The 13,843-nt window shown below is 41.0% G+C and overlaps 1 protein-coding gene and 1 long non-coding RNA gene across 2 annotated transcripts; both read right to left on the bottom strand.

The window, feature by feature from the left end:
- Positions 1-2,566: 2,566 nt before the first annotated feature.
- Positions 2,567-5,166, bottom strand: LOC117469809. Its single transcript, XR_004554620.1, has 4 exons — positions 5,073-5,166; positions 3,309-3,380; positions 2,800-2,848; positions 2,567-2,624 (listed from the first exon to the last, which is right to left on the bottom strand). It is a non-coding gene; the product is annotated as an uncharacterized LOC117469809 (long non-coding RNA).
- A 777-nt stretch (positions 5,167-5,943) lies between these two features.
- LOC117469806 (cancer-related regulator of actin dynamics homolog) lies at positions 5,944-6,891 on the bottom strand. The gene is made up of 3 exons (XM_034114247.1): positions 6,784-6,891; positions 6,327-6,635; positions 5,944-6,150 (listed from the first exon to the last, which is right to left on the bottom strand). The coding sequence occupies exons 1-3, from the start codon at positions 6,844-6,846 to the stop codon at positions 6,007-6,009; spliced, it is 516 nt and encodes a 171-aa protein (XP_033970138.1). The 5' UTR covers positions 6,847-6,891; the 3' UTR covers positions 5,944-6,006.
- Between the last annotated feature and the right edge of the window lie 6,952 nt (positions 6,892-13,843).

Below are 13,843 nucleotides of genomic sequence, written 5' to 3'. Positions count from 1 at the left end.
GCTGTTGTTGTTGTTGTTGTGAGCTCCGTTGGGGAGAAAATCAGCGATGTAAACGGTGACGTCATGACGCAGCAGCGGCAGCTCTGGGCGGTGTGAACAGAGCGGGAGCAGAAAAGGGAAACCGGCTGAACCAGAAAAGCTCTAGCTAGGAGCTAGAAAGGGAAAAGCGCTGGTGTGAAAGCCACATTAGTGCCAAGTAGCTAAGCTATTCATTCGCAGAAATGTAAAGTGATCTAACTATTTCTATTCATATTCTTGACGGGAAGAGCGGTGTAAATGGGGGGCCTATATGCATTTGAAAAGCAATATAAATCACACAGTTAGTATACAATAGGCTTTAAAAGCACCATCGATAACCATTGCCCTTCTCCAATTCAAACCAAGGTATCTTGGGTCAGTCTTGTCTTCCAAAATGTTTGTGACAAGATGTGAAGTCAACAGGTATTCATCGTTTTTTTCGACTAAACAACATTATTTTGTTAAATAACAACATGGTGATGTTTTGTAAATGATTACATGTCTTATTTAGCACAGGCTATGATCCTATCCGTGACATATGGATCTTAACAAAGATCCGCTATACAGTAGTAACAGACATACTGTATATCCAGCTTACTGTATCGAAGTTGATTTCACATGAGCTCCAGTGTGGAACCCCACTGCACCCCCTGGTGGATCAATGATCCATTGCAGCTGGCTTCACAATAATTAAATGTATTTATCACGGGGGCGGTCTCAAGTCAGACTGGGGGCAGGCTCTTCATCACTGGCCTTTCACGGGCCACGACCCTCGCGTTTCAAACTGTCCTAAATAAGCTGCTACATCTGTATGTGTTGTTACACGTTTTAATAAGTTTATGATATTTAAAGCAGTTATTGTGAGATTTAAACTTTAACCTGTTAAGCAACAAGCCTGTTTTTCATGTTTCAGGCTCGAAAATGACATGCCCAAAACAAATGACTACAACTTAACTTCTAAAAGGGTTATATGAATAATTTATTTTTATCAAAGCAAGGTTCCATCTGTGAGTTGGATATAGAAGTGTCAGAATCAATATAAATGTTTTTTATTTTAAAGAAAATTCAGATTTTACATAGTAAAAAACTGTAAATTATAGTGTCCGTCCAAAAATTATTTTTTACAGATAGTGAAAACTACCCTTGGATGATGGGTTAGTAGACTAAAAGCTTTAGGAATCCAAAGTACAACATATAATAAGTACCCTGTATCAAGGTTGATGCAAAACAAGTGACATTTGACATTTTTGGAGAGGTTTAGCCAAAACCACCCCACCTCTGAGGTGATTTGGGTGAAAATGGTATTTTTTTCATATCTCTGGCCCCCTTGCTCGATTTTGATGGTTGGCACCTCTTTCTGACCGTTAGAGCCAATAGAATTGAAGGGGGAGGCCTACACACACACTCATTGTGAAGAGAAAAGGTGGGGGCTGTGCGCATGTAAATGTAGGGCAGAGTGGAGCTGCATTCTAGCTCTGGAATTTGGAAACAAAAAAGCAGTTTTATTGCTTATGGATTATCAGAAATAATTTCAAAGAGGGCACAGATACATTGGATGAACCTATGGATTAACTGCAGCATCGTTTTTTTATTGTTTTAATGCCATTGAAGACCAGTTTTGACCAAGGTAAGCCATGTTAGCGTTTCTAGCTACTTAGCTCCACATGTTATGATGTACGCTTTTGTTTATAGCGTCGCAAATGTTTCACTGAGTGTTGAGGTTTTTTCACAGATTCAGTGTCTCCAGGACACCAAAAACGAGTGGTTGGCTGTGCATCTAGGATAAGTAATAAGGGAGTTATTTTGAGTTTAAGTGCCGTTTTAGGTTACATTTTTTCGCTCGTGGTTAATTCAGAGGCTGAGTGTTAGCATTGTGGGGTTTTTTTGGAGAAAAAAAATTAAAAAGATCAGTTAGCTGAGTTTCTTCCCGTTACATGGATATAAAACATTCATAGTTTTATTAAATGTTAAGATTCCTTAGACGTTGTTTCCTGCAAAATGACGCGTTTATCCGCCCGGTACCGAGGGGGCCGTGCGTAACAGGTTAACAAACAGATACAGTAGGTGGAAGATGAACCTTTTTTCTCTCTGTCATCTCCTTCTTCAGCTCCTTCTTCAGCTCCTCCTTCATCTCCTCTTCCCTCCTCTTCATCTCCTTCTCCATCTCCTCTTCCCTCCTCTTCCTCTCCTCTGTGAGTCTCTGGAGATCAGTGTGTAGTCTCTTCACCTGAGAGGAGACACAGACAGAAGAAGAGAGACCTCCAGATGAACTCTTTATAGCTGGACTTTCAGATGATCAGACTCAAAGGTGTGTCTGTGTTAGTGAGTCAGCAGAGTGAAGAAAGAGCAGTGAAACCAGGTTTAGATGCATGTTGTTACTTTATCTGAGAAAGGAGGGGAAAGGATTTGATCTGGGACTCGAGTAGCTTCACTGGATATCATACGCTGTCTTTGAATGACTTTGATTGGAGATATGAAACACAAACCTCTCTGGACTCATTCTGCAGCTTCTCCTTCAGGATGCAAACTTCTTCCTCAGCTTCCTCCCTCCTCTTCTTCCTCTTCTCCTCCTGAGACTTGTTTCTGGATAATATCTTCAGTTTAAACTAAAAGACGAGACAGGAGAGATGAAATATCACATTTGACCAAATGCCTCTCAATAAGTTCATATTCACACGTTTCCTCCCAGCTCTTCTGCAGCCAGAGATTATAAAGGAAAGCTTTATTTAGGTCAGGAAAACCAGAAGAGAGTATTGATCGTATTGATCTGAACCCACTTACCCGTGAAGAGGAGGAAGAACTGGCTTCAGCAGCCTCGGCTTCTTTCCAGCTGGAGAAGTGGAGAGATGAAGACAGACTTGTTCATGTGGTTTTTACATTTCATTATCTCAACAACTAAAACTCTAATTTCACATCATGAGTTCCACTGGAAGCTCTGTGGAGAAGTGTCTCTATGATTGGCTCCATGTGTTTGTACAGACTCCTGCATTGGACATGACATCACAGAGGAGAAGACTGTAAACATGGAGGTAACCAAACCTGGATCTATGGTTATAAACTCGTAAATCTGCTTTACATTTTTTTTTAATCAAGTGCACACATTTGTGAAACTTCAATGATAGAAACAGAGACGTTTTGAAACCATAAACACATTCAGCAACAGGATTTCTGATTGAACTCTCAAGTGACCCAGGATGCTCAACACATTTACAAGTTGATGGCTCCTTTGAAACTAGAATCAGAATATAGATCTTCATATATACAGCAAAGGTTCATGCAGGAAGTCTAACCTCCATGATGCTGGTCTCCATCCTCTGAACCTCCTCCTGCAGCTGCTGGACTTCAGCTTCCTTCACTTCACACTGAGAGGAGAGAGAGAGACATGTTTTATCATAAACCTTTGTTCGTATGTATATCAGGACTAAAGTGACTCATCAGCATCATCTGTTAGAAATTAAACTCATGTCTAGTCACTGCAGGACTTCACCCTGATTTATGATGAAAAGAGTTAGTCATGGAGTCATGCAAGGTTTTATACTAGGAGCTTTTCTATTGAACATATTAATGCTTACTTCAGGTAAAAATAAAAATAAAACACTCCAGAAGTTTCATTTGTATCTACAATTACATATTGTTCGAGCCAGATGATATCAATCAATGACCTAAACTTCCAGCATGCCTTAACCTGTTAAGCACCAAGCCTGTTTTTCATGTTTCAGGCTCGAAAATGACATGCCCAAAACAAATGACTACAAATTCACTTCTAAAAGGGTTATATGAATAATTTCTTTTATCAAAGCAAGGTTACATCTGTGAGTTGGATGTAGAAGTGTCAGAATCAATATAGATGTTTTTCATTTTAAAGAAAATTCAGATTTGACATAGTAAAAAACTGTAAATTATAGTGTCCGTCCAAAGATTATTTTTTACAGATAGTGAAAACTACACTTGGATGATGGGTTAGTAGACTAAAAGCTTTAGGAATCCAAAGTACAACATATAATAAGTACCCTGTATCAAGATTGATGCAAAACAAGTGACATTTGACATTTTTAGAGAGGTTTAGCCAAAACCACCCCACCTCTGAGGTGATTTGGGTGAAAATGGTTTTTTTTCCCATATTTCTGGCCCCCCTTGGTCGATTGTGATGGTTGACACCTCTTTCTGACCGTTAGAGCCAATAGAATCGAAGGGGGAGTCCCCCACAAACACACGTTGTGAAGAGAAAAGGTGGGGGCTGCGCGCATGTAAATTTGCAGCAGAGTGGACCTATATCTAGCTCTGGCATTTGTAAACGAAAAAGCAGTTTTATTGCTTATGGATTATCAGAAATAATTTCAAAGAGGACACAGACACATAGGATGAACCTATGGATTAACTGCAGCATCGTTTTTTTATCGTTGTAATGCCATTGAAGACCAGTTTTGACCAAGGTAAGCCATGTTAGCGTTTCTAGCTACCTAGCTCCACACGTTATGATGTACGCTTTCATTTATAGCGTCGCAAATGTTTATCACTGAGTGTTGAGGTGGGCACCCCCAGATTCTGTGTCTCCAGCTGATGCAAAACGAGGGGTTGGCTGTGCATCTAGGATAAGTAATAAGGGAGTTAGAGTGAGTTTAGGTGCAGAGATAGGTTACATTTTTTCGCTCGTGGATAATTCAGAGGCTGAGTGTTAGCATTGTGGGGTTTTTTTGGAAAAAAAAATTAAAAAGATCAGTTAGCTGAGTTTCTTCCCGTTACATGGATATAAAACATTCATAGTTTATTAAATATTAAGATTCCTTAGACGTTGTTTCCTGCAAATGACGCGTTTATCCGCCCGGAACAGGGGGGGCCGTGCGTAACAGGTTAAGGACATAAACTCTTGGATGACCATCAACTTTTTGATGTTAGACATGAAAAGGTATCATACTCTGCCCCAAACAACTCTAGAATCTAAATACATCGTTTACCGTTATAATCATGCACCAATCCATATAAACTGTATAAACTCTACATACAGAGAAGATCAACTGAAATCTATATTTTTAGTAACATATTCAAACAGTAACCTCTGTGATGTTGGTGTCTGTTTCCTTCTGTCTGCTCTCCAGCTTCTTCTCCAGTGTCTCCACTTCCTGTTCAGCTTCAGCCTTCTTCTTCTTCTGTTCTTTTTTCCATTTCTGTATTGTTTGGAGAAAAGTGACTCAACATACTGTTCAATCTTTAAAGTGTTGCACAGTTTTATGTGTTAAAGAATCCAGTCTGAACATCTCTTTACAATCTATTAGTGATGCACATTGATATTAAGATAATTGACTTCCTGTTGTGTCCACATTGTTATTTTTGGTTATCTTCTGTAATAATAATAATAATAATAATTCATTACATTGCTCGTAATGTCTTTCACTTCTGTAAAGCACTTTGAATTGCCTTGTGTTGAAATGTGCTATGTAAATAAACTTGCCTTGCCTTGCCTTACATTTATTTAGCACTTTTCCAAATGTTCAAAGCGCTTACATTACATATGACATTTATCAGACATGTAATACATCAATACTGTGGACAATTCCCACAGGAGTGATTTAGGGTGAAGTGCCTTGCCCAAGGACACAACGGCATGTTGACTGCAGTGGGGGTCAGGGCGGGATTGAACCGGCTCCCCAGCTCCCCTGATCTGAGGATCCACAGCCGTAATGCACTAACATCATGTCCACTTACCGGATCCACTTTGGAAATGCTGATTAGGGTCCTCTGAACTGTCCCCAGCTGGTAGAGGGAAATACATGTAGAGACACATGAGTACTACATCACAGCATGTGATCATTATAGATTCTCATACAGTTAGGTGGATCTATTATGCTCAATGTTACTGAATGGAAGAACATGTATTGAAGTAAACATGGTGTTCTACAATTCATTTTGTAAGCCTAACACCTAAGTGTGGCATGCTGTGTCACTGCTCCTGCTGACTTGTTTTGGGTTTCCCTCAAATGCTTTTCTGTTTTACAATAAATGCAGAATATTTAAGATGAAGACGTGAACCTCTCTGTACTTGTTCCACAGATCTCCCTTCAGGCTCTGCAGCTGGTTCTGGTTCCTCTGTTTCTCTGCATGGAGATCCTGCAGCTCAGACTCTTTAGATTCAACCTGAAAGAACAGCAGGAAGATTAAGATCATTTATTCACAGTCTAAAAGTAGGACTGTCTGGATGTGGTCTCCACTTGGACCTGCACTGCAGGTTTGACCTTGTCTACACTAAGGACGACATTGAAAGTGACTTCAAACAGGAATCAATGTGTTTCATTATTGAAGTGGAGATGAACCTCTTTCTTCTTGTTCTGCAGCTGCTCTTTCAGAGTCTGGACTTCCTTCTCAGCTTCCTCTCTCCTCCTCTGCTCCTCTTTCAGAGTCTGGACTTCCTTCTCAGCTTCCTCTCTCCTCCTCTCCTCCTCTTTCAGAGTCTGGACTTCCTTCTCAGCTTCCTCTCTCCTCCTCTGCTCCTCTTTCAGAGTCTGGACTTCCTTCTCAGCTTCCTCTCTCCTCCTCTGCTCCTCTTTCAGAGTCTGGACTTCCTTCTCAGCTTCCTCTCTCCTCCTCTGCTCCTCAAGCAGCTGCTCCTCAGATTGATTTTTCTATGAGAGGAACAGTCACGTTTCTTTGGTGATTATTTCTTGTTATCACATGTTTTCATGCATTTCTGGCAGATCCTGTATCTTGATGTGAAAGTCTTCTGTGCTTCTTGCTAAGACTCTACTTTTCATGTTGTTGTACTTTACTTACCTTTTTGCTCTTCTTTCCTACGTTTCCCTTCAAAGCCTCCATATGCACAGCGTCAGGTTTCATCAGCTGTCCTCTTTCTTCTTCATTGAGAAACCGATCATCATCCGAACTCTTCCTCTTTGTCTCTGTGTGAAATGAAACGTGTGTTAAGATGTGTTAAAAGAGAATTAGAGGAACTTTAGGAAGGGATCGAAGCACATGAAACTTTTCAGTCTAAATGTAGCTGAACAGTTGGGTGATTGGTCAACGGCTTAGAGATGTCCCGCCCCTAGTGCTACTAGCCAATAGAAGTGCAAGTGTTACATAGTGATGTCACCATGCTCAAAACAAAGGAGTCCAATGGAGGTGTTTCAGGCAGGGGGGGGGGGGGTTGTGGGAGATATTGTAGCCTTTGCAGACCATTAACATGCACACAAACCTACAGAACATACAGCTCTCAGCATAAAGGCCCCTTTAATTAACCAAACTGAGTCAAATCACCCGACTGCAAGTGACTTACTGAATATGTGTTCTCTCCACAAAAAGAAGAAAGAAACTGCCAACATTAACAGAATGCTAACAGCCAAACTGACGGCCAGACCGATAATGATGGAAGAAGAACTGGACTGGAGCTTAAAGAAATCATCTGAAATGATAAAACACACAACATCACGGCATTTATGTAAAAATAGACCTCAGATATTTGAAACTAAAATATATTAAATTACTATTCTGATGTCTTACCTGAAATGCTGAAGTGCGTCTGTGTGGTGCGGGTGGTGTTGTGGTGCTGGACTCTGCAGGTGAAGCTGCTGCTGGGTCTCTTCTCCACAGTCACTCTGCTGCTGACAGTATAGAGGTCATCAGGACCTCTGACTGTCTCTGGAGGTCCAGCAGAGAGGAGCTTTCCCTCAGCGTCCAGCCACAACACGTCAGGCTCCGGATACCAGCCTGCAGACTCACACTGCAGCACCACTCCTCCACTCTGACCGTCCAGCCCTGATAAACTGATGAGAGGCGGAGAGGAAGGACTGGATGCTGAAAACAAAAGGAAGAAGAGGAAGTATTTGATATCTGATAGCAGGTGAGGAGATGGCCCAGAAACAGACATTATTGTTACAATCCTTGAGCAATTTACAGCCTCAATTTCTATCCAGATCCTCATGTAAGAGTCGAATGGGCTCGTCACTGCGAGCTGGACCGAGTCACTCTTCACCTGAAACAGTCCTGTAGCTGGCTTCAAAATGGTGGAACAACTTCCACATATCAAAATCAAGAGCGCAGAAAGTCTACACACTTTTGGCTAACACCTAACTACAATCTGATAGTCTGAACTGAAAAAAACAATCTGAAAATCACAGACTTCCTTTGTGACAGGAAGCAGCACGTGGGGCTGGGGAAACACGTCTCTGACCCCCGGACGATCAGCATGGGTTCCCCTCAAGGCTGCATTCTTTCCCCTCTGCTCTTCTCCCTGTACACCAACAGCTCCACCTCCAGTCACCAGTCTGTCAAGCTCCTTGAGATGGTTGTGGACTTAGGAAGAACGCAGCCCCACGCACCCCCATCACTCTGTGTGACTCCCCAGTAACTGCTGTGGAGTCTTTCCGCTTCCTGGGCACTATCATCGCCCAGGACCTCAAATGGGAGCAGAACATCGGCTCCCTCATAAAAAAAGCACAGCAGAGGGTGTTCTTCCTGAAGCAGCTGAAGAAATTCAACCTGCCAAAGACGATGATGGTGAACTTCTACACCTCCATCATGGAGTCCATCCTCACCTCCTCCATCACCATCTGGTACGCTGCAGCCACAGACAAGGATAAGGGCAGGCTGCAGCGTGTCATCCGCTCTGCAGAGAAGGTGATCAGCTGCAATCTGCCATCCCTCCACGACCTACACGCCTCCAGGACCCTGAGGCGGGCAGGGAAGATAGTGGCCGACCCCTCCCACCCTGGACAAAAACTGTTCACCCCCCTCCCCTCTGGCAGGAGGCTGCGCTCCATCAGGACCAGAACCTCTTTCCATCAGGACCAAAACCTCTCTCCATCAGGACCAAAACCTCTCTCCATCAGGACCAGAACCTCTCTCCATCAGGACCAGAACCTCTCTCCATCAGGACCAAAACCTCTCGCCACCTGAACAGTTCCTTCCCCTCCGCTACCGGCCTCTTAAACAAGGCCCGGCCCCCCGACTGACACTTTACCTCAGCCACATCATAGACTCTATGCATTACATTAATGCACACATTATTTTGTATTACAGCTGATTTGTATTCCATATTTTATTCCTCTATTTCATTCCATTGCAATGTAAATACTGTTATATTCTACTATATATTTTTTATCATTTTTAATATTTTTCTAGTTCTCTTCCTGTGTTTTTAATTCTTGTTTTTATGCACCATGACACCAAGTCAAATTCCTCGTATGTGTAAACCTACCTGGTAATAAACCTGCTTCTGATTCTGATTCTGATTTGAAATCTCACTAGAACATGCAGTACCCTAAGCAGGAAACTCCTTTAAGGCAAACAAAATAGACTAGAGTATTAAATATTCAGAGTCTCTTGAAACACGGAGATACTATAACTATAATCCTTTCCTAGAGGTAAAAGTACACAGCAACCCATGCACCCTGAACACATACGTACATAACGCACTTACCAAAAACCAGTTTAACAAATGCTTGCCGGTCCAGTTCTGGAATGAAACATCTATATTTCCCATGATCGGAGAATTTCACATTGGAGAGTTTCATGGAAATGTTCCGTTCTTCAGCTCATCGGTGAACATTGATGTTCTTCCCTTGAATAATTTGTGTTTTTTATCCACCATTTCGCGACCAGAACGCATCACATGGACGAATCTGGGGTCCATGTCGGGCCTCGTCCACTCCAACGTCGAATCAGCAGCATTTACCGCCGGCTCCAGATTTGTCAAGCACTTAAGATATTCATTGCTATCGGGATGTTAAGAGCATTCCATGGAATACAACAAAAAGTGTATCTCGAGCCGGTTTCTCAAACTTACCTACCCCACCTTTAAGTGGATGTGCCTATACAACCCAGTCTCACATCTAAACGTGTAATAACTACGTTGGTCCACAACTTGGGACGTAGTATTTCTACAAAAACGCCTCTGAAATTGTAGGATCCCTACGTTTTTTTTCACCATTCATTTCCAATGGCTGGCGTCTATGTCACGTGATCTTCAACTTTCTCTCCGCAGAAATAAAATAACATGGCCGACCTTCGTTTTATTCTCAGCAGAAAATGCCTATTTTAAGGTTAGTTTGGCCATTAAAATGCGTTTTGATGTCATTTGATGCGAGAAATATGAGTTGTTATTTCAGATTATGTGTGCAGTGGATGTACATGATCTTTAGTTTGCTAGTTATTATGAAGAATACTACAGGAAATTGTGTAATACAACGTTTTCATTGTTACCAAGGTGGTTGCTAGGGACGCTGCTATCGATATTAGCAGCAATTTACCGCCGGCTCCAGATAACACGGCAAAATGTTGTCACCACCAAGGTTTGCTACTATTGGCTGAGATGAGCCAATCAGCTGAGACTGACCTGGAAATTCAAAGGAAGTATATTATATAATGTAACCCCTTGGCTAAGACTTTGGCTGATCGTAGGTTTTTTATATTTTAAGAGGGCTGTTATAGGCTGTTCTCCATATTCCCATTGGCAACAACTGCTTACAAAAGCAACTCAAAAAACAGCTCAAGAAAAAAAGGTTTCAAACAAATGTTGCTAATGGTTTAGCTCCTTCGCACAGCTTAGTCTTGCGTTGTAAGCTAACGTTAGCCTCACGGCTAAATTACGGCTAAAGGATTAGCAAGGTTTTTCTATATCTCTGAAAACCTTTTCGATATTGTACCGAGCCTCTATTCCCATAATGTCATGTCAAAATGCTTTATAGTACCAGTTTGCAAAGAAAAACAATCACAACATTGATGGACTGTTTTCTGTAATTGTTACAGATATTTAGCGTTTTCCAGTAACAACATATATTGGGGTACCACTTGCATGACAATGTGCTTAAAGGTCATTACTGAATTTATGCCTAATATAAACGTCTTCCCAATGCTGTAAGTGTGACTTTTGAAGATTGTATTTGTAACTTACCTCTACAGTGGTGTGTTAGGAGAAGAAGGAAAACCAAACCACTGAGAGTTCTCAGGTGATTTTTAAGGGGCTTTCCGTCAGTGTCTAAAATCATCATGGAGAACTGCAAATGAACAGAAAACAGTGACAGCAGAGTGAACTTCCAGGACAACATGCTTTAAAACAATTCTTTAGGTAAAACGTTTTAAAAAGGCTGGACAAAAAGTGGTCAATCCAAAGGTCTGAGTTATACACTGAATGTTACCTTTGGACATTACTTGTACTTGGGGCTCCAACAAATGGAGCACATCTTCTGTGCTCTACTCATAATTTACATATCCTATTTCATGATATTATATCCTCTGTTTAAGACATAGAATTATAATTTAGTTACACTCGTAGACTAAATACTCTCAGCACCCAAAACCCAGTAAAGTGTTATGACTATCACCAAGTCTGTACGCAGTTTTCACTCGGACACAAACATATTAAATACATTTAGTTATCTGTTCTAATCTAAAATTGTGGTTCAGCAAAACTCTAAATTCTGACTTTTCATGAAAAAGGTTTTGAATCTATTTTATCTTATGTATTAAACGTTAACAAATTGAAAAACACGTACCTGTTGAATGTTGCGTGTCACCGTCTCTGACTGCGAGGACAAAGTCTGTGAATCATTGACAGACTAATGCAGAGTATTATGCAAATAAAGTAACGGCTAATTCATTTTTCTTCACCAAACGTCTTGATGGTTAATGTTATGCTTAATATTTATTTTCAGTGTGCAAATGTTTCTGCAACAGCAAGAGGCATTTTCTACAAAATCTGTGTAATATATTCAAGTTTAGTGTAATTTTATCCACTGAATTGTTATCTGAGTCTCACTTTGAGTGTCTCAGTTTATGAACACCTGAACTTTGGATTCAGTGTCTTGGTTACGGGTTATAAATTAATACATGGCAATAAAATCAGTTGCGATGGACCATTTGAATTGTTTTATTGTGGCAACGGTTGAAAGACAGTTCTCTATTAAGGCAGAGGACATGTCTGATATTTAACTGCAGGGGGCGGGACTTTCATTGCATTACATTACATGTCATTTGTTAGATGCTTTTATCCAAAGTGACTTACATTCAGTACTGTGGACAATCCCCACAGGAGCAATTTGGGGTGAAGTGTCTTGCCCAGGGACATAACGACATGCTGACTGCAGTGGGACTCAAACTTGCTATCCCCTGATTCCAAGTCCAGCACACTATTCACTGAGCCACAGCTTTCAGTTTTTATAACATCTGTCAGACTTTCTACTGGTGTGTGTGTGTGTGTGTGTGTGTGTGTGTGTGTGTGTGTGTGTGTGTGTGTGTGTGTGTGTGTGTGTGTGTGTGTGTGTGTGTGTGTGTGTGTTTGTGTGTGTGTGGGGTGTGTAGGTGTGTGACTGGCAAAGACTGAACAATAAATTCATTGAGATGAAGCACAACAAAAGATAGCAGGATTTGTCAGAAGGGCTAGTTATGATTTCACACCTTGGCCAAAAAAAAAGTGTGTCTTCTGTATGTAGCACCTAGAAAGTTAGAATTATTTAAAGCCTTTGCACGCAGTATCAACTGATTTGGCGTATTACAAGCCAATGTACCTGCTGGATTCTTGCTTTTTTGGGTTTGAATCTTCATGGTGGAATGCACTTATAATAAAGCGCTTTAAATAAAAGTGCCAGAAAATGCCAATAAAAAGTGATGTACTGTCACATAATAAACTCTGATGTACTACTACTGTAATGTGTTCATATCTTCAGCATGTGCATGGCCCTCCTGAATGTGATGCAGAAACCCACCAGCAGGAGGTTCACTGTGTGTGTTCGGTTTAAGGATGGTACCCACTTGAATGAATCTTCTTGTTTTGAGTTTGTTTCCTCATGATGTAATGCACTTATTATAAGTCGCTGTGGATAAAATTATCAGCTAAATAACAAAAACGTCCTTGACTGCTGGATGGAAGTGTTTCATTACCACACGAGTGTAATGTTCAGGTGTTAATAAACTTAAAGGTGGGGTAGGTAAGTTTGAGAAACCGGCTCGAGATCGCTAGAATTTGAAAATACACAACCAGAGAAAATCTGCCACTTCCTTATAGAGCCCCTCCTCCAACACACACGAACACGCACATGACCAATGAGGGCACGAGATAAGTTTGTGCACAGATGGAAGGCTGACAGGCAGGTAGGCCATCCAGTTATTTTAGCCGGGCCGGCTCAGATGATTGGTCGTACTTTTTACAGTACTACGGCTTCCACAGATGACATTTTGTTATGGATTTTTTGTCAAAGCACTTAAGATATTCATTGCTATCAGGATGTTAAGAGCATTCCATGGAATATAACAACAAGTGTATCTCGAGCCGGTTTCTCAAACTTACCTACCCCACCTTTAAGTGGATGTGCCTATACAACCCAGTCTCACATCTAAACGTGTAATAACTACATTGGTCCACAACTTGGGACGTAGTATTTCTACAAAAACGCCTCTGAAATTGTAGGATCCCTACGTTTTTTTTCACCATTCATTTCCAATGGCTGTATATGTCACATGATCTTCAACTTTCTCTCCGCAGAAATAAAATAACATGGCCGACCTTCGTTTTATTCTCGGTAGAAAATGCCTATTTTAAGGTTAGTTTGGCCATTAAAATTGGTTTTGATGTCATTTGATGCGAGAAATATGAGTTGTTATTTCAGATTATGTGTGCAGTGGATGTACATGATCTTTAGTTTGCTAGTTATTATGAAGAATACTTCAGGAAATTGTGTAAATACAACGTTTTCATTGTTACCAAGGTGGTTGCTAGGGACGCTGCTATCGATATTATGTCTGTTATGTTGTGTAACTGTTTAATGGTGTTATCTTTATTGCTACCCCCTTCCCCGTCAATTTATAGTGTTGGTCCACAGCGCAAACGTATTAGTTTAACAAA

The sequence above is a fragment of the Trematomus bernacchii genome, unplaced genomic scaffold (genome assembly GCF_902827165.1).
Source record: "Trematomus bernacchii unplaced genomic scaffold, fTreBer1.1, whole genome shotgun sequence".
NCBI classification, from domain to species: domain Eukaryota; kingdom Metazoa; phylum Chordata; class Actinopteri; order Perciformes; family Nototheniidae; genus Trematomus; species Trematomus bernacchii.
This window is presented reverse-complemented; position numbering and strand designations above follow the sequence as displayed.

What these genes read in the sequence shown, in the direction of transcription:
- LOC117469806 (XM_034114247.1), bottom strand. Translation starts at nt 6,846, where the DNA reads ATGAAACCTGACGCTGTGCATATGGAGGCTTTGAAGGGAAACGTAGGA. An exon ending in TAGGAAAGAAGAGCAAAAAG is followed by an intron (nt 6,636 to 6,783) that starts GTAAGTAAAGTA and finishes TTCCTCTCATAG; the next exon opens with AAAAATCAATCTGAGGAGCA. An exon ending in TGCAGAACAAGAAGAAAGAG is followed by an intron (nt 6,151 to 6,326) that starts GTTCATCTCCAC and finishes CTGTTCTTTCAG; the next exon opens with GTTGAATCTAAAGAGTCTGA.